This window comes from Callionymus lyra, chromosome 17 (assembly GCF_982586985.1).
Source record: "Callionymus lyra chromosome 17, fCalLyr1.hap1.1, whole genome shotgun sequence".
NCBI lineage: Eukaryota > Metazoa > Chordata > Actinopteri > Syngnathiformes > Callionymidae > Callionymus > Callionymus lyra.
Window position 1 is genome coordinate 2958818 of NC_141834.1, and position 19886 is coordinate 2978703.

The 19886-nt window shown below is 39.2% G+C and overlaps 1 protein-coding gene across 3 annotated transcripts; it reads right to left on the reverse strand.

Annotated features, from left to right (window-relative positions):
• Positions 1 to 387: 387 nt before the first annotated feature.
• On the reverse strand, positions 388 to 18982 carry phf1 (PHD finger protein 1). Of its 3 annotated transcripts, none has more exons than XM_087813290.1 (15): positions 18922 to 18982; positions 14446 to 14524; positions 14297 to 14378; positions 12513 to 12599; positions 9695 to 9789; positions 9212 to 9360; positions 9040 to 9135; positions 7040 to 7108; positions 6279 to 6402; positions 5792 to 5859; positions 5122 to 5253; positions 4226 to 4304; positions 2344 to 2459; positions 1678 to 1764; positions 388 to 1223 (listed from the first exon to the last, which is right to left on the reverse strand). In XM_087813290.1, the coding sequence occupies exons 2-15, from the start codon at positions 14521 to 14523 to the stop codon at positions 896 to 898; spliced, it is 1590 nt and encodes a 529-aa protein (XP_087669416.1). In that variant the 5' UTR covers position 14524; positions 18922 to 18982; the 3' UTR covers positions 388 to 895. The 3 variants fall into 3 exon arrangements, with proteins under 3 accessions (XP_087669416.1, XP_087669415.1, XP_087669417.1); XM_087813289.1 differs by lacking the exon at positions 18922 to 18982 and adding an exon at positions 14970 to 15368; XM_087813291.1 differs by lacking the exon at positions 18922 to 18982 and adding an exon at positions 14970 to 15368 and having other exon boundaries at positions 1141 to 1223; positions 1651 to 1764.
• Positions 18983 to 19886: the final 904 nt, after the last annotated feature.

Consider the following 19886-nt stretch of genomic DNA (forward strand, 5'->3'; position numbering starts at 1 on the left):
TCTGCCTCGTGTTACTTTGTGTAACCTTGTGTATTTCAAACCAAAGAAATAGAGAAATAGAAATCACACATTTTGTTCTGAAGTGAGTTTAAATGTTTACAGTGATTAACTTTATTCTTTACATTAAATTAAAAAAAGTAAATATTATTTGAGAGGAAATAATAACATAGAAATGTAGAAAAAAAAATATATATAATGTATTTTTATTGACTAGATAAAGGAAAAGAAAAAAAAAAGAATAAACAAAATGTGTTGAAAAACAAGTGATAACAATAAAATCAACATTTCGAATGGAAATAAAAAATATTTAAACTAAATAGAAAATTCAGATATAATTTAACCTGTGATAATCATCAAAATTCTATAAAAGCTAAAAGATTATTTTTTAAAAAAAATGAAACATGAGCAGAAACAAGATGAAAAGAAATCACATAAAATGCTTATAGTTATGAAAAAAAAATCTTTTAGGATTAAACGTATTTTAAGCTATAAAAGACTATAATTGAATTATAATATACAATTGGAATTGAGGAAAAAGTGATTCAGAGATATAAAAGTGGAACGATTTTTATGTGCTTACAGATATACTGTAAGTCTGAAATATTATGTGAAATGAATCCTGATAATAATAAATCAACTTTTGTAAAGCTGCGTGACGATTGGTCTGGTCCAGCAGGAGAAGACAGTGATCTTCAGGTGTGACTGTGCTGTTGCTCTGTTATGTGTTTGTTTATTCTGGTCTGGAGAAGTCTGCAGGAGGTTTAAACATGTCAGGGGTTGATGCAAAGGCATATTCCAAAGTTAACAGTACAAAGAGAAACACTAGCAAAGAGGGGGTCGTGAGGTCGGTATGATAAAGAAAAGGGGTGAGTGAAGAGTGAACTACAGGTGTCTGTCAGTACACGTTCTCCCACTCCACCAGGTACTGCACCTTCCCCTCTGGTGTGACGCGCCTTGCCAGGATTCTCACCGCCTCCCCTCCAGTCCAGCTCCTGGACACAGTTCCGCCCGGACCTTCGCCTACGACTCCCACGCCCCCTCCGCCGCCAGCAGGCTGGTATGGAGGCCCGTTGTGCAGGAGGATGGGCTCGGGCTGCTTGGGCCCCGGCTGGTGGTTGTGTGGCTGACTGAGGTGGTGCTGGTGAATGTAGTGGTGTTGGTCTCCGTTGGAGTCGAGGGGGTACGATAGGCAAGGCGGGGTCACTCTGCAGGTGTCATCCACACTGGAGAGGAAACGGCGGGAAAAAAAAAAACTGTAAAAAATCTAAATGTACAAAAGAAATGTACGATATATAATAATAGAAAAAAAAATTTAAATTAATTTAATCAATATTTTACTGTTAATCTGTTAAATTTCTAATACGTGTGTGCACTTTATAAATGTAAAGAATAATCAAACACAGTGAAACCTGAATGTTCCAAAAATGATGTCATCCTCCTGTAGTAAGATTTGATTTCAAAGGAGAACAAAAAATCACGCGGTTTCAGCTTAGCTTTAAATAACCAAAATCTAATGATTAAAATTCCAATTTCATATTTTTGTTGAATAGTCTCGAATGATAGAAGGTTCTGCTTCCTCGCACCATTTTGAAGAAAAATCGAAACCCTCCTTTGAAATCATTTGTGGTTCGCGACACACAGGGATCCCACCTTCAAGCACTGATGTGCGATAAAAACCTGTTGTGGTGATGGAGGCTCCTGGAGAGGGCCGTGTTCCCGTTCAACGTGCTGTGGTAGAGAGCGTACATCCGCTTCGGTGGAGAGCTGCAGACCCACAGTCGACATAACAACCATTATCAATGATGGAATTCCAAATGGTTCCCGTGAACAAGGTGAAGCTTCCAGGCTGTCAGAGGTGCGTATTTCAAGGCCCACCAAAAATAACACACAGGCTCTGGAAGTGCAAGCGACTGAAGTCGAATCTATTCAAGTTGCTAAAAGTTTTCACGCAGACTCCCACGACCTGTTTCATCCGACTTCACATGTCTCTGCGCAAACATGCTGACACAACTTTTAAAAACGAATTGAAGCGAACAAAAAAGTAGTTCACCAACAATTCATGATTATAAAAGATTAAATAAGCCAGTAACTAAAAACGAATTCAGAACTAATGACAAAAACATATTTATGTTTGTGCTTAAAGAAGAGTCTTTTGTGTTGTGGGTTGCTGGTGAGGGAGGAACATGTATGTAATGCACAACTTAACAAAGATAATAATGTTGAATTAGAAATAATAGAGAGACTTCTATTTGTTCCTAGTGAAGGTCGTTTCGATGCGTATACATTTGTACGACACACAACTCAACACATTCAAATGAACACGAAAATGGATTTCCTTTTTACCTCAAGTCCAGTTCCTCGTCCGACTTCCTGGAGGTGTAGATACCCGTCCCTTCCACGTAGCCATGGCAACACGGCAGTATCTCGATGGAGTTGGTGGCATCTGATGCTGGACACGACTTGACATGGAAGATAAATAAAACAGTTGATGTTAAAAACAAAATGACAGTGTCTGGGAGAAGCAGAACTGCATCTATCTAAAGAATTAAATACTATCTGAGAGCAAAGATTATTTGTTCTCATGCAACTGTTATTACACCTGCAGCACTTTTGCAGTGGGAACTAAACACAGACTAGATTCACCTGCACTTCAGTGATGAGTTACGCAGACTTCTAAGATCAATAACTATTGAATGATCACTGAGATTTATAAAACAGAATCTGTTTCTGAAAGCTGGAAACGAGAGCTTGAATGCATGATGACGATGGCAAAATCTGTTTAAAACCCCAAAGCCAGCAACGCTGAATTAAAGAAGAGGGAGTGAGAGCCAATTGTGGAGTGAGTGTTTATTGTGTAAGAAAGTGATTGTGTCAAGTTGTTCAGGTTTTTTTTAACATGGTTGATTCTCAAACAAAACAATCATAAAGAAAGTCTTACCACAGCAACAACAAACACCTGGAAATTCACTTGTAAAGAAGTAAGTAAGTAAGTAAAATTTGTAGAGCGCTTTTCTAGACCAGGGTCTACAATATGCAATAAAATAGATGCTTAAATGTCAAGAAAACAGAAGTCTCAGAGAATCAAGGAAAAGCCTGCACGAATAAAAGTTTGTTATTTAAGAAACATCAAATATATGTTGAAGTCTATGTTTTAATTCAGTTTCATTATTCATCTTTAGACCTTTTCATGATATAAAGTTGAAAAATACATTTAGATGTTTTTCTGTGTTGACTGCGTTCAAATAAACTCAAATGACTTTGATCATTGTTTTTCCTTAAAGGGTTAATGTTCTCTGTGACTCATTATGTAGATCAGATCTTTAATGTTATCATTCTTTGGCCTCTCATCACACCACGCTATCTGGTTATGGACGTCGCTCGACACACCCACTCATGATGCATGACAACAGCATCGCGTCATCGTAGACATCAATTACCAGATGTGTCATCTGAAGAGCATTTACTCATTTATCATCTTCACTTCAGGGCTCGCTATCGTCCTGAGCCTTACATTTCGGATGGGAGATTATTATTCAGCGGCCTGTGTCAACATCCCCTTCTTTTTTACAGATACACTTTGTCAATATAGCGCTGTCAAAGTGCCAGCGCCACCTGGCTGTCATGTAATCGACTGCAAAGTGCATTTGGAAACGGTCCTGGACTCGCTGTAATCCTGCCCATCTCGGTTTCCACAGTACAGCAGACCTGCTCCCCCATGAAAGATGAAGATTAGCATCAGTCACAACGATCCAAGCTCGGGTGTTTTGTCGCAGGATTACTGTACATGCACACACGCCGTGTTGAGTGGAAGGATTCAAAACAATGCCCAGGTAGATCAAAAAAAGCAGCCTCCACGCGTGATGCTGCCAGATTCCACCAGGTCCGCCGGGATTTGGGTTTGATGATTGTGATAAATGTGGCGTCTGAAGCGCAGATGCTGATGAAATACATGAGCAGGTCTGTGTGCTGCATTTGAATGATACAATTTTAAACACACCACAGCCCGCCCCTCATCTATCACACACTCCACCTTCGCTCTCAGCAGCCTTTTAACATACAGCAGAGAAAACTGCAGAGGAGGGAGACAAAACACGGAGCCTGAGCGAGCGTTTAAAGACTGAAGAATCCGCCGCCCGCTGACTGACAGGTTATTTGGATCACAGAGAGCTGTTTACTATGTGGCGGGAGACAGATTTTGGGATGAGTTGCAGACAGAAGTACTGACCTCTGTCTCGATGATGCGACGCTTTGATTTCCGTGACTCTGCCCCCCCAACTTTTCTCTGGCAGGGTAATGACAGCGGGCTGGAAGGAAGAAACAAGGCGACGTTAGAACACGAGAAGCCACTAATGTCTGGTGTGTTAACCTTATCAGCAACACAATATTTATGCAGACACCATCTGATTGATCATATTATTAATTTGACACTTGACCTAACAAATTCAAGCAACTGAAATTTTACCATTGGAAAAAAAGGCTTGTTTTTGATTTATTGTCCTATTACTATTATCTCAAAGAGTTTCATCGAAATACATTTATCAATCTTCTATTTATTTTGCTAACAGAAATGACCTTCTTGGCATAGGTAATAAATAAATAGAAAAGTACTTTATTTTGATCTATGAAACCATGATCTCCTCAGCACTGAACCTGACGAGCATTAATGAATGAAGAAGCATCGATCTGCTTCATGTCGTCCTCTTTTGGACACTAATGTCATAAAATATGAAAAACGGCGCAAAAGAATGGCCGCCTTGGTGCTTGTTTTTTTGTGTGTTTTCTTATTTCCTTCTTTTATTCTGGACTGACACCACAAAAAAGCATATGTTGTGTTAACACTGGCAATACAAGTTTCTGATTCTGATTCAGATATGAGTCTAAAATGAACTCAAGAGATCCATAATTAAATGTTTTCAGAGTACATAATGGTCGACTGTGAATCATTTACATTTTTAGAAGTGGTTAATTTGAGCTTGTATTGCGGGGAAATGAAGAGGTGTTTTCACCCCAAACACTGATTCTGAAGTGTTCTTGCTAATGAGCGTGGGTTCTGCAGGAATACTTCTTCTCATTGAGAAGACGAAGAGGATCTCTGTCAAGAGCCATCTGAGAAGCTCTGACCTTCTGCGGTGTGTGATGTTGATGGGCGGGTCGGTGATGAGGGGTGATGAGTCCGACGTCAGCGGTGGAGGCGCTCGGATCTGCAGCCCGAAGAGACACTTTTTCTTTTTGATTTCTTTTCCAGAGACGAACCTGTGTAGAAGAAACAGTACATACTCGTCTTTGCAAGTGTTTGTTAGTTACACACATGTGTTTCTTGTTACAATTTTTCATTTCATTTTTATTATTATTATTTTTTAAATATATATAAAGTGTACATTAACATATTTTTCCTACTGTGACAACACAAATTTACTCTTAAGGGACGTGTAAAGGACCATCTTATCTTGTGCACACAATTTAGACCCAGAAAATACTCACACAACATTACATACAAGGTCTGTTCAGACCAAATTAACCTTTAAGAAATTGTACAAACACTACTTTCTATTTTTCTTAAAATAAAATATTTGCAAAAAAATTGGAAATATTTTCTTTTCTATACTTTGACGTGAGCATAAAGCGTAGTTACGAGTATCACTCACACATCACATTTCGACAGTAGCATTTTGGCACCAGTAATGAATGAAACCCAAACAATGCTCAGGACTAGACCATAGGAACCAACTAGTCCTGAGTTCTGTCCAGTCCTGGCGTGAGTGGCATTTATTCCTCACATCCCTCGGCTTACCTGTCCTTGTGGGAGTTCAGAGCGTTGAGGAGATTGTGACAGCGGTCTTGTCTCGGCGTGTCAGAGAGCTAGAGGACAGACAAGAATGAAGAACAAGAGCCGTGTTTACACAGCCAGCGACCATTTAACACCTCAGCCCTAATGCATTCACTCACTTTCCTTTACAGAGCATTATTTTTTAATGACATTTGAATGTAAATGTGCTTGACAGAACAATCCAATTTCACTCTTCCCTTTCAAAGACAAAGCTCTACTTTTATCTCCTGCTTATTCTCAGAGGAGCAACATTAGAATACCAACCAGATGTTGTATAATATTAGTTGTCAAAAAATGCAATAACAATAACAAATGTTTCTTCCACTCCTCTCACTGAGGTTACACTTTAATGCAGCTTAATAGCTTTTACGTCCCCGTTGGTTAAAAAAAGAAAGTCTGGCAGCGTTTCACATCATTTCATCATGGGGCTTAAACAGGGAAGTATCAATACCGCGCCCAGGAGCAACGAGTCCCAGTTCTCGTTGGTGAAGGACAAGATCTCATGGTCAAAGTCAAAGTACTTCCTCTTGCAGCACAGGGACAGATGGTAGAGCACCAGATGAGCCAGATCCACCCTGACACCAACACAGGAAAGACAACAGTCCGTAAAATGCCATCACGTGTGTTAAAGATCATTTTATGACTAGTCATACACAAGTCACCTGGGTTTATTTTGAATTAGTGGCAGTAGAATTGTAAAATGTATGTGCTGAGTGGGATTGTGTTGAATGTTCCCAAATTGGTTACATTTTTATATCAATTTAATCAACAAAAGTGTGAGATTTAGACTCTGTGATGAAGGATAGACTTTAAGATGGTACAGTGATTCGACAGTTCAACTGTGGGACCATCACAGTGCTGCTGACTCACAACAGTAATAGCATAGGTATCTATTCACTCGCTTTATCTATGATGCAACGGTGTGTGTGCCTGTGTGGGTGATGTCGGATGAGGAAAAAGTTTCTGTGGATTGGGCAAAATTCATGTAAAGATAAAAATGTCTTTACAGAAAGTGAAACACAATAATAACTACTGTTCTGGGAAGGCACTCACTGCATACTAGGTGTGTTTGCACTGTGTAATTATTTTCAATTTAATTTTATAATTTGACCAGATAGATGATGTCAAAAGTCATTATTTGGCTAGTCAGCTGCACAATGGTGTGGTATATATAGGAGCAACATATATTCATGTATGCAAAGAAAAGTTCACCAGGTCATGGGCAGTCTCTGGATGGTCTCTGGTCCCTTCGTGCACACTGAACACTGGAAGTGATAAAACCTGAAACACATAAAACCTACAATAAATCCTCAATTATGATTGACTCGCACTTAAACATATTTATATGGCATATTAAACAGCGTAAAAAACCCAAAGTCTATTAAGAGTGTCTGAAAAGCTGAAATCAAATCGGCTGTAACCTCAGACGAGCACTTACTGGGTCACCCTGAATCCTGGACTCAATGTTTGCTAATGTCATGTTTGTTATTCATCTCTGAGATCTTCAGTCGGCTTCACATGATGTCAGTGCTGCTGCTGGTGGCTCAAGACAATCACCCCTTTATTGCACCAGTGAGATACCCCGCCACTATCAGAAGCGGCCCGAGTCATCGCCACCACGAGAGTGATCTTGTCTGCTGTCAGTCACGGTCTCTCTGCCTTGAGCCCTTGTCGTTCTCGTAGCAGCGATCGGTAACTACATTGACATGCACGCTAATAAGTCTCTCAGCTAATGAAGTCTTGACAAGTGATTGAGTGGCGACTCCATATTTGACAGACCTTTACTGGATCTTCATAATTATTTATTTACCGCTAGGGTCTACATGTATATACAACTATCACTCGACTACAAGATTGTAGCATTGTAATACACTTCAGTACTAATGTGTCAACAATAATTCACAACAAACCCTAGTAATACTTCTATAACTGGCACCACCAGAAATACTTCTACTAATGATACTTCAATAATATTCAGATTATCAAATGCCACCTGGAATTTATACTACTGCTCTTCCTGCGTCCACCAGCATCATAAATACAATGAGCCCTTCAATACACACTACAATAATGTAATTGCCAACATGAGTAAATTTACTACGTGAGAGGTTCTGAGAATAAATAGTTTAAAAGTGGGGTTGATGTTCTTCAAAACATTGTGAGGAAGCTGCACACTGTTAATCAGTTGATCAGACACCTTATAAGAACTCGCTGTACTACTGCTCCACCTCATAACCGTCGTGATATTAGTCCAAGACGATGTATGTCCACACTTTCCTCTTTATATGCTCACATCTCATCACCTGTTTCATGTTGGTTTCCATGGTAAAGGGTGCAGGCTTGGATAATCACCCTGATGCTTAGTGTTTATTTTGTCTGTTTATTTATTGTATTCTGTATTTGCTAATGATGTGATGGATGATACCTGTATGCTTATTAACTCTGATGAGCCATAAGAGGACTCTGAGTTATTTTAATTGAATTAATGTTATAAGAATATATTAATTTAATAGTTCTTAACCTGTAAATGATTTTAATGCCGTATAAAAATAGTGAGAGTCCAGCAAATAAAATTCACTTGTGCAGCACTTCTAAACCTTCACTCTGTTGTAGGAAAACAGATATAAATGTCTCCTGAGTCTATTCCATAACAATCATTTATCAACAATGAAAAAAAAATTGGAAGACGTAGTCAGACATTTCTGCTTCTCAGTTTCTTGTCTATATAGGGTTATTTTCAGCTGCAAATCTACGATCATTATTACGTTTTGTTTCATCATCCTGAACTCATACGAAGTAAAAAAAAAAAAAAAAGGAGGATATTCAGATCCAGACTTATTCCGCTGTATTTAAACTGTTTCAGCTATTAAAGCCGATGAGATGATGCTGGCAACTTCACTCGTTACGCCCATTTTCTGTCAGAACACAGAGGGAGGCTGAAAAATGTCTTTTAAAATTCACCAAAATGAAATTATAGCGTGTACTTCCTCCAAAACCACATGAAACGGTATTCAATATTTTTAACCAATAAATGATCCAAAAGGTAGGTGGAACAAATCTTCATCCACACTTTAAGCAATACAGTCAAACTAATTTCCTCAGATTAAATAATTAAATAATAATATTGTGCATACATGTGTTTAAATAATGAAGAGTACTATGCAACTAGCAAACCATGAAGAGATAAGCTGAAATCTCTGGTCTGATCCTACCTGTCTCCGTAGAGGAGCGGCTTGGTCAGACACTGAGTACAGGCCTCGTGGAACCACTGACCGCAACCTCCACACTGCAGCATTTTGAGGTTCCACCTGTCGTCCACACAAGATAAAACACACTTGAGCTTGCTGCCCGTCATCCATGTGTAGTATTTCTCTGGCCACTCACTCTCCAGGTCCGGCGCAGTAGCAGTAGCACTGCTGCTGATTGGACAGATGCTGCGGGTCCCAGTCCAGGGAGGCCAGCTGATACGGGAGCCGGAGTTTCATGAACTGCATGAGCCGAGCGAAGCGTCCTCGTTTGAGGGCCCCGCCTCTCTGTAAAAAACGTGAATTCAGGAAAAGAAGTGTGACCTCAAACATCGGTGTCGCGTCAGCCGCAGATGAATCACATTGATTGGTCAGAAGTGATTAGTCTCATTTAGTTGCAGGTCAGCGGTGAGAGATGGAGTCTGAGGCGGCACGTCTGGACGAGCTGATATGGATGTTGACCGATGGATAATTAAACCGGTTCTATCTTGTCCACAGATCTGGAGCACGAGTGATGGATTGACTGAAGATACTTCATAAAACCTCAGAAGCATCTATTAACCATGTGGTCTGTGGCAAAATCTAAATCAGTGTTTCCTAGAGAAGAATTCAAAAGCCTGACCTTCGTCGCAACTGCAAAGACACATTGCCGACATATCCAGGAGTCGCTGTCAGCTTCCGGTTCGATGGTCGGCGTGTGGCACTCCGGATGATAGCCTGTAATGGAAGGAAGGAGGCAAAGCGTTTAATTCCTGTGACAGCCAGAGTGACAATAATGGCAGAGGAGTGCTGATGTTTAGTGCTCTGATGGTTTGCTCCTGTAGCGCCCGAAGAGTTTTTCCACTGCCAGGATGTGGATTTATTCGCTAATGTCTTCCATTTAGAAGAACCAAGCGCAACAGTGTTCATCACTTCCTCATTGACCTCACGTCATTGTGTTTTTAATAAGGGAAGCCGAGATGGAATCTTACCAAATCATAACTAAGAGGGAATCTTATCGACCAGCCAAGTAAAATAAGGAGTGGATTAAGCTTGAAATGCCTCTATAAGAATCTATTTTGCCTCGGCTATCAAATCCTGAGCAAAGAAAGAGAGTCTTCATTTTCCACCACATGTCGCTTGGTGTGTCCTCTTCTTCTCTTTTGAATACTGTTTCTTGGTTGCAGATGACACTTCATCATATAATGACCACTGTGTGAGAAGGATGGTGCAGAGCTCTTATCCAAAAGTCATTCTGACCTCAGTTTCGATTTTTAGTAGCGTCTCAATATACAACAGGCCAGATTGCAGTTCATCCTCCTAATATATCGCAGATCCGAACAATTTTTTAATAGATGGCTGGATTGTTTTATGTTTTTAATCACCTTTGGTCCTAAAATAAGCACCTTTAAGCCCAAAGGTGAATATATATATTGGTCCAGTATACCATCTGTAATATAAATATAATCATTAAAACACACAGGTCATTGGGGGAGTTAAAGTAAGTGTTTATTGAATTAGAAACTGAGTCTGAAAGTGACATTACTTGAGTAAGAAGACTAGTTGTTCAGTCATGTTTAAAGCTTCACACATGTACACTTATATATAAGTAAATATTGTCTTCTGTTTCAAGTCATAACACATTAGCCAAAAACACCTGGACAGTGAATAATACAGTTCAGGAGTAACAACTTGTTTTATAAATATAACAAATATGAAAAGTAGTTCAAATGAATCTTTTTTACAAATCATACCACCATGAATAGCCACCCCTGGCATTAGAGTTAGCTTCACTACACAAGTGCTAACACAGCTGAACTCAGCTACAAACCTTGTTGCATGTTGGCAAAGTAGCTTTTCCTGCTTCAACGTTCCCGACCATTTAATCTAGCATTGTTTTCTAGTGTTCAGTTTTCTAGTGTTTTCATTTTAACCAGCTCAGTAGGTGTTAGCACACAGTCAGACAAAAGGACCAGGTGGATCCAAGTGGTTCTGTGGGCTCCCACACCTGCACCTCTGGACTTCATACCGCTGACGCCTTTTGTCCAGGTTTCTGTTTCAACGACTCTTTTCTTTCTATCGTATGCCGAGCCGAACACGCAGACGTTAAAAGGCGGGCGGCGAGCAGCTTCAGAGTTTCCCACAACACAACATCTAACATGGCAGCACACAGACAAAAGAAGCTTAACATTATTTGATCTGAGATTTGCATTTGGTGACGAGGTTTGAGGCTCTCGTGAATAATCTGCCTGTACCAAATGTTCCATATTCAAGAAAAATGTGACCTATTGTGGTTCTGCCGCTTCTTTAACAGCAGTACATTGTTACTTCACAAAAGGGGCTAATTAGTATGCAAAGTACAAAGCAGTAACGTAAGAACCCACACACTGAGACTGAGAACGATGTTTCCACTGAATTGTCTCGCATCATTTTTAGATTTACTTACTGGCTACTCAGATCATCCACCGAGAAACCTTGAGACGTGGTCGCTGCAGTCCAATCTCGCTGGTCACATGGTCTCAATAACGATTTAAAAAAAATGTTCTTAAATCATTTTCAATCAGGTCATTTTCAATAAAAATGCCCTTTTTCTCATTATCATATTATGAATTTCATTCATATTTAAAGAGTGATATTTTAACTTTAATGTCAAATATAGAGCTTTGCATTGTAATATTTTATATTTTCTGTTTATAGTATTAAATACTATTTTTTGCATTGACTATACTTTGACAAATTTGTCCCAATTTGAACAAATAGTCAAATACAAAAGAAACATGATATTTTTGCCAAGGTCCTATACTATTGTACGTTTTTATCGTATATTTGTGTATATATTATTAACATTTAAGTTAAAAACTGTATTTCCTTTTTAATATTATGCCTAGATTTTGAAATTGTCATAGTATTATGTATGTTTATTTCTTAAAGGTTTTTTGTTGTTAATACATGTTTGTTTCCCATCATAATTAATAGGCAATTAATAATGAAAATATAATATAACTACTACAACTAAGATATGATCATTTACTATGTTTTGAACTTGTTCAAATAATTATATTCAAAGAAGTATTTGGTGATAGTGTCATAGTATATATGTAACGTCATGTGATGCAGCCTCTTAATAAGCGGGTTAATTCACCATCTACCTTCAGAAGAGCAACAATAAAGAATTTAGTGCTTCATCGCGTGAATGTCTCTTGAAATAATCAAGACTCCATCTTCAAAAGAACCTCGTCTTTGATCTGAATATATGGATGAACTCCCATGTTCCAAATATACATGTTTCATTTTCATTCCAGTCAGGGCGGAGGTGCAACATCTCAAATCTATCATTCATGACATGTGATTTTCTCCCTTTTCTCAACACCGTTATTTAGCATACCATGTCAAACCCTCAAGGACAGCCGGCGCAAGGGAGAGCGAAGCTCGACAGTGTGTGATGAGGTGTGTTTCCTTACCGTGGCGACATTTAAGACAATTTATGAGAGGTTCTTTAAGAGGCGGAGCTTCACAAATACAGCAAACTTCTTCCACTCCGGCGGCGACTGAAGCAAACACAAGGAGACAGAGAGAGGGGCAGAGATGAAAAGTGAATGTGTGAGAGACAAAAACAGAGCGCGAGCAGTCAACACCATTAATTTATGTATATTGATTCACATCGTTGCCATCTCATTGATTTCAGCGTCTGCAGCCTCCTTTTAGATCTCACTTCTGGTGGATACCCAGCCTCAGCCCTACAAGAGACCGGCCCCCCCTTGATGGTTTGAGGTTTGGGGAGCCATTTCCCGGAGGAGCCATTAGTCTAATAAATTGATAAACAGACACTAATGTTCCAATTACATCTTCATACTCTCGCGTCAAGAGTCTCACCGAGCTCACTGCACCCTTGAGAGGCTTTTCTTTAAACATGTGACTCAGATCAACGTCTTCATTCAGACACAAAGAGGGAAATGAAAGTGACGCTGTTTGGAATTCGTGAAGGTGACAAAAGGGATCTCTGGCGACTATAAGACACATCTTTCTACATCTGTTTATGATGGTGTGGAAGTGGGGAAGCTGGTCTGACCTTACAGAGTTTTAAGGATTTGGCTGGGAGTGGAATGAAGAGGCTTTGGAAGGGATACATTCCTGTACAAGGAGGAAGGTTAGGGACCTACAGTCAGGTGTTCCTAGAGTGTGTGGCTTTAGGAGTCATTGATGGCCGACGTACTTTAAGAACTAAGGAAACTTCCCTCTTTTCGTCTCAAACAATTTCCCAGCAGTTTTCAAACGTGCTCTGCTAAGACGTAGTACTTTCAATGGTCCGATGAATCCAATAAAAAACTATGTAGTACACAAACACGGAAAAGTAAAGTACACAGAGACACAGTCTGACTACAAAGAGAGATGACCAAAGACATTCACTGCAAAGCACAAGGCTGTGATACAGGACAGGTAGACATTCCTCAAAGTGCAGTGAGCGAGCTACGATGTGAAAATCAAAATTGACTACTGAAACCACAGTCTTTCCCTCATTTTTTTCAATCATCTACAACGGGCCCCTTAAAACAGTTGGGAACACATCCATAATGGCTGAAGCACTAAGAGGACTTTCTGAAGTTTCAAGGTAGGAGGAAAGAAACAAGCAGGCAAACTGTGGGTGGGGCAGGCAGGGTAGCAGTTTAACTGTTCACACTGTAGCAATAACACTAACAGTAGGGGAGCCAAAAACAAATACGTTCAATCTACCTTGGTGGTGCTTTAAGAACTAACAAAACAACTTGACTGTATAAAACAGCAGTTGAATCGCTAACACAACTTTGGTGTCAAGATTTTAACTAAGACAACATTGATTTTATTTTGGTGTCAGTCAACACAATTCTTTAGGAAGTTGTTTTGATTATAGGGTCATAGGTATGTTATATTGACTCCATCAAAAAAGATGAGAAACCAAATTGAACATCAGACCAGGTCACCTGCTGAGGAGTTAATAAACAGCAGCTGATAAGTCTAACTCGGGGAAGCACCTTTCCTCTAAACACTCTCTCCGAGGAGGACTTCCAACAAAAACCTTAAAAGAGGACTCGAGCGAAGCCGGGAGTAGAAACGCAAAACCACACAATCTCATCTAGAAAAGTTCGAGCGGAAAAAAACTTTTCACTGGCAGCACTTTCTTCAGCTCAACAAATACAAATTGCTCCCAACAGGAAGCTATTAACTCTTCCAGCTGAGCGACGCGGGAGGAGAAAAAGAGTTTTCTTACACGAGTGAATGTCCTTTTTCAGCACCCAGAACTCCGAGTTATCCTCGAATCTCACCAGACAACATTGCTTGACTCCGTCCACCTGAGCAAAAGGAGAAAGCGAAGTGAGAGGAAGTCTTCTTAGAAAACACTTTCTTTTTTGCACTTACTCTTTTCACGTTGCCCAGGTACAGTAGTCCATCACTCCAGCGAGCTAACACATCATCTCCTTCGCTTACTCCCCCCATCCTGGAGGAGAGAGGGAAGAGAGAGCAGGGGCTCATGAGAAATGGAAATCCGATTTATTCGCTGAATACTTTGCAGCCGCCGCTGACAGAAGGGTTTATGGCCACGGCTGGCTATCAGACATGCAGACATCAGAGCAGAGGGTTAAATTCCTCTCTCCCCCCTTTTCCCTCTCCCCCATTGAGAAGCATAGCAACACCACAGTGAAAGAAGAGTACACACGGCGAGAGGAAGACAAACGATCACAGGGAGCACAGAGAAAAGATACTGCATGATGACTGCTGCTGCAAATCCAGTTTGACGACTTGAACGTGCACTTTTCTCCTCCAACTAACTTAACGGACACACGCACGAGCGGCGTCGATGGTTCCAGTGCACGGCTCGAGAGGCAGACGCAGTGCACGTCCAACCCCGGCGATCAGAACGTGGACGTGCGAGTGAAGGGTACCTGTCAAGTCCTTCCCGTCGTCGGGGTCACGCTGATCCCTGGACATGAAACGCTCCCGTGAATCTCCCGCTGGAGGCGCGACGTGTGTCACGAAAACAAACAACAAATAAATAAAAAAAAGTGTTGAGATGCCAAAGACGTCAATTAACGAGGAGTGTCGAGCCGCTCGTCTGTCGATCCTCCTTCGCGATGCCGTGTCGATGTCTCTCCCCCCATCATCTCCTCCCCCTCCTCCTCCTCCTCGCTCCCCCCTCCACCTCCTATTGATGCTATTAAGGCGGGTTTGTGGGAGCAGCGTCTGAATCAAGCCGCCAGAGACGCCATCATCCTGCCTCCCTCTCCTCCGACTTGTTGTGACGCAGACATAAAACAGGCAGATAGAGAGGGAGGGAGATGCTGATTGAGCACCGGGAGTGAAGGAGGGGGGGTCCCTGGCTCCCCTGGCTCCCCTGGCGCCCTGGCTAGATGGGACGAGTGCGGGCCGGGGCTCGTGTCTAATTAGGGGACCAATAAGGGAGCGGCGGCGTTGATTGGTTAGAACAGGCGGGACAAGTCCGAAGGAACTTTGGATACTGGACTGGTTTCAACTTCTTGGTGGTGAAAAAAACACTGTGTAGTGTAGACCAGGGGTCTTAGGCGTGGGGCCACGCTGACTATTTAGTTATAGTCAAATTTTGTCTTACCTACATTTTGTATCGTTTATTGTTGATGTACTTGAAGGTTAACTAATGCTGTTAATATTGGACTGTTCTTGACAAAATTGTCTCCATTCAGCATATGTACATTGTCCCCTTTAAAAAAAACGTTCTGATAAATGTCATGGACAATCCCTGGCCAAAGTCTACTAAAAAGCCATACTTGATTTTTAGTAAAAAGCCCAAAATTCAAACTTAACTCATTTACTACTCATCCTCATGTCAACTGAAGGTTGGGATTATTTTGTAGAGTTACCTGTTCCTTTTTAGAGTTATAGGCCAAAATGCATGGTTATTTTAATGTAGCGACTGGAGCCCGGTGGTCTTTGTCCAAAAAGACACACTTAAAAACATGAAGGGTAGACAATAGAATGTGTGCATGATTGAAGTGACATTTATCAGAAAGTTTTTTAGATTGAACAATTCTGAGTTTGGGGGCAGGAGTGGAGTAAAAGTATCATGATGTTCTATTCTATGTTAATCTTTGTCTTTGTTATTTTTCTTTGATCTATGTTCTTTATCTTTAGACTTAGATTGTATCATCTTGTTCTTTCTCTTTATTTCTCTTTGTTCTTGTCCTTATTTTATTTTTATTTTTATGAATAATTGCTGTATTGCTGTGTGCTAATTGGAGAGGAAAAAAATTCCCGAAGGAGACCTCCTTCTAAATAAAGTAAGTAAGTAATATATTTTTGTAGAGCGCTTTTCTAGACCAGGGTCACAAAGCGCTTAAACAATCAAAACAATACCCAATAAATTATATAATTTAAAGGTCAAGATAACACAGAGAACAACACAGGAGTCTCAGAAATGAGGGAAAAGCCTGCACAAATAAAAACGTCTTAAGATGTTTCTTGAAGGAGTCAGTAGATCCATCAAACGCAAAGAGAGAGGAAGATCATTCCAAAACAGCCTGGAAGGATTTCTCTCCTCGGGTCCGGAAGCATGTTCAGGAACCATCAGTAGATTCTGATCCACAGACCTCAGAGCCCGAGCTGGGGTGTAAGGCTGGATCAGATCAGTGATGTAAGTAGGAGCCTGACCATGAATAGCTCTGAAAGTAAGATCCAGAATTTTAATGTTTAAAGTTCTACCTTACCTAACCTAAGTGTTACCATTATTTACCTGGAGTATTTCTGGTTTATATAGCTTGTTATTCTTTAAACGTCTGCCACAAACTAGCGTGAAATATAGACGTATGAGTATAAACTATGATAACTAATGTAAAGGGACACTGTAGTGGAACATAATGTCATGTTTAATCTAGTCTTAACTAGATTTTGGAAAGGACTATATCGTTTATTGTTACAGTACTTAAATGATAGTTCAACCAAAATTCAAACTGCACTCATTTTCTACTCACCCTCATGTCTACAAGGGGTTGGGATTATTTTCAGAGTTGTCTGTTACTTTTAAGAGTTGTAGGCAGAAATACACTGTTTTCTTCATTTTAATGTAGCGAAAAGAGCTCAGTTTCCCTCATCTTTATCTTCGTCCAAAAAGACACTTACAAACATCCAAATACCTCCATGGTGCTCGTCCTCTAACATCCATGTATTGACCCGATAAAGGATGTGAGGGTGAGTAGGAAATAAGTGAAATTTGATTTTGGGTGAACTATTTCTTTCAACGGCAACTAATGCTCAAATTGTCTCCATGAAGCATATGTGAATTATTTTCTAAAATCTTTCTGATGATTATCATGGACACTCCCTGGCCAAAGTGTAGTTACTTTTCTGAGAATCTATACTTAGCTAATGAAGTGAATGGCTTATATACTTATATACTATATACTTATATACTTATATACTTATATACTTATATACTTATATACTTATATATAATATACTTATATACATCTTGCCCTTTTTCTTCATTTCTCTTTGTTCTTGTTCTTATTTTATTTTGATTTATTTTTTATGAAAAATTGCTGTATTTGCTGTGGCTATTGGAAAAAAACAATTTCAATAAAGTTCTACCTTACCTTACCTTACCTTATATAAAAGGCAAATACTCTGCCTATCATACTAAAAGAAAATCTGTGATTCTTGTTTAACTTTTTTTGTTTAACAATGACAGAAAGATTATATTTGCGCAAAGAAAAACATTTAATCCTGAAAATTATGCCTAATTTTATTTTATTTTTTATGAAATGTTTAGTATCCTGGTTTCTGTTTGGCTCAGGGGGACAACAAATTTAATTGATAGTGATTTTGTGAAAGTCCAGATTTTTAAGGATGGAGTTTATTATCTGTCTTTTTAATTAACTACTTTTATTCGCTGAAGCCTTGAAAACTGTTCAATCAGACAAAAAAACATGGTCTGGTAACAGCTTGTCGCTACAAACATTTAATTTGTAATTAATGTTTAATTAAGTTGTGGTTCATAGTTCATTGAAGCAAAGCCTTTTGCATCAGCTAAAGTGGACATTTGTAAAATGAATAGGTTAAAAGTAATATTAAGGTAATAGCCACCTGGCTGTAGTTAACTAGCTAGCTAGCTAGCATCACTTTATTACTTCCAAATGTTATGGATGAAGCATCACAGTTGACTTCTAATCTGGTATTTTTACTGTTAGAATCTGTGACAGGGATTGAATTTACTAGTTTCTAGTCCTGCAGATAAACATGTGTCTTGAGGGTTTACATGTTGAACAAAGGGCAAGCATAGGAAAGTTTATAAGAGCATGAACATGACGGGGTTCTGGAATGACCTTCACCACTGCATATTTCTGGAAGCCAGGGAGGTCATTCACCTTGACCCAGAGACCACACAAGGGATGCAACAAGCACATTTGTTTTCAGGCCTCCGGATCAGCTTGACTATGTGATGACACAAGGTTTAAGTAGCTTGAAAAAAATATTAATTTTAATTAATTTTAATTAATCATTTTTACCTGATATTTGGACCCACCAATTAGGAAGAGCCACCCATAGCAGCTTTGATTTAGATTTTTATCAGAATCAGACACTTTTATTTTCAGTCACGAAGGTGTCAATGAGGTGTGTTTCGTGTGTAGTATGTTGTGGAATTCCAGCAGTAAGATTATCAAGCTTTCTCGGTCTAAAGTATTTTATTTGGAGCTACACTCATTCACCGCTTCAAGTTACTACAATATTAGCTCTGCTGGGTTGCTAATTGTTGCTAAAACTCACATTAATGCTGTTTCTAACTTAAATAAATGATTTGTTCAATAAATGGTTTGTCAATATATTCCAATTGGATTCTCCCTCGTTGCATATTCTCGTATTACTCACAAAACTTTGAAGTTGCAACGTTGTTTTCATCAAAATGGCTCCTGGTGGAGCTGCAGTATCTTCGTGTGACCACCGAGGGGCGATATATCACTATATACGTGTAACGCTGAGGGCCACCGAAGAAGGATGTTGTTTGTAGGTAAGTTGATACGTAGAGAAAAGTGGCGCACTTAAAGCAAAGAAAAACATGTTATAGTGGGATTTTTAAGAGAGAAAAAAAAAACTGAAAACGGAACAAAGCAAAATGAGTATCCACGCTGAACAAAAACTGTATATGAATAAAGAACTATATGTTTTATATAAATGCATATATAAGAAAAATAAAATAAAATAATAAAAAAGGCAATCTTGAAGAAGTATGATATAAATTAAATGTATATGTATGTTACTTTATTTTACTGTGATTCAAAAAAATACACTCAATATAAACCGTAAATTAACTATAGGAAACATGAAAATTATATAAAGCCATTTTACTTCTTTATTATGCTATCATCATTTTTATTAGTATTATAATTAGATTATTTAAATTCTACGGTAAAAAAAAATAAACAAACAAACAACTTTTCCATTATCTATTAAAAGATGAACTCGAAATCCTAAAAAATAAATAGGAAAATAAAAGAAGTTAGCTGTCAGGAACATTTTCACAGTTTTAAAGTTACAATTCTGATCTCATGAATACAGACAAGGGGCCACACGTGACCCCCCTAACCCACCAGCAAGGATTTGCCCATATTTGCGTGATAAAAGATGATAAAGTATGATCATTTAATTTAATTTTATATGTGTACGTATGATGTAATGTATACTACTATTCACCACACTTTACTGAACGTTTATGACTTATTTTGAAAAATATATATATATATATAGCGTTAAAATATAAAGGAACCAGACGTTAAAATAACAAATTGTCGATGCGCGCGCACCCGCGTCCTCCTGGGTTTGAAGTGACGTGGGCA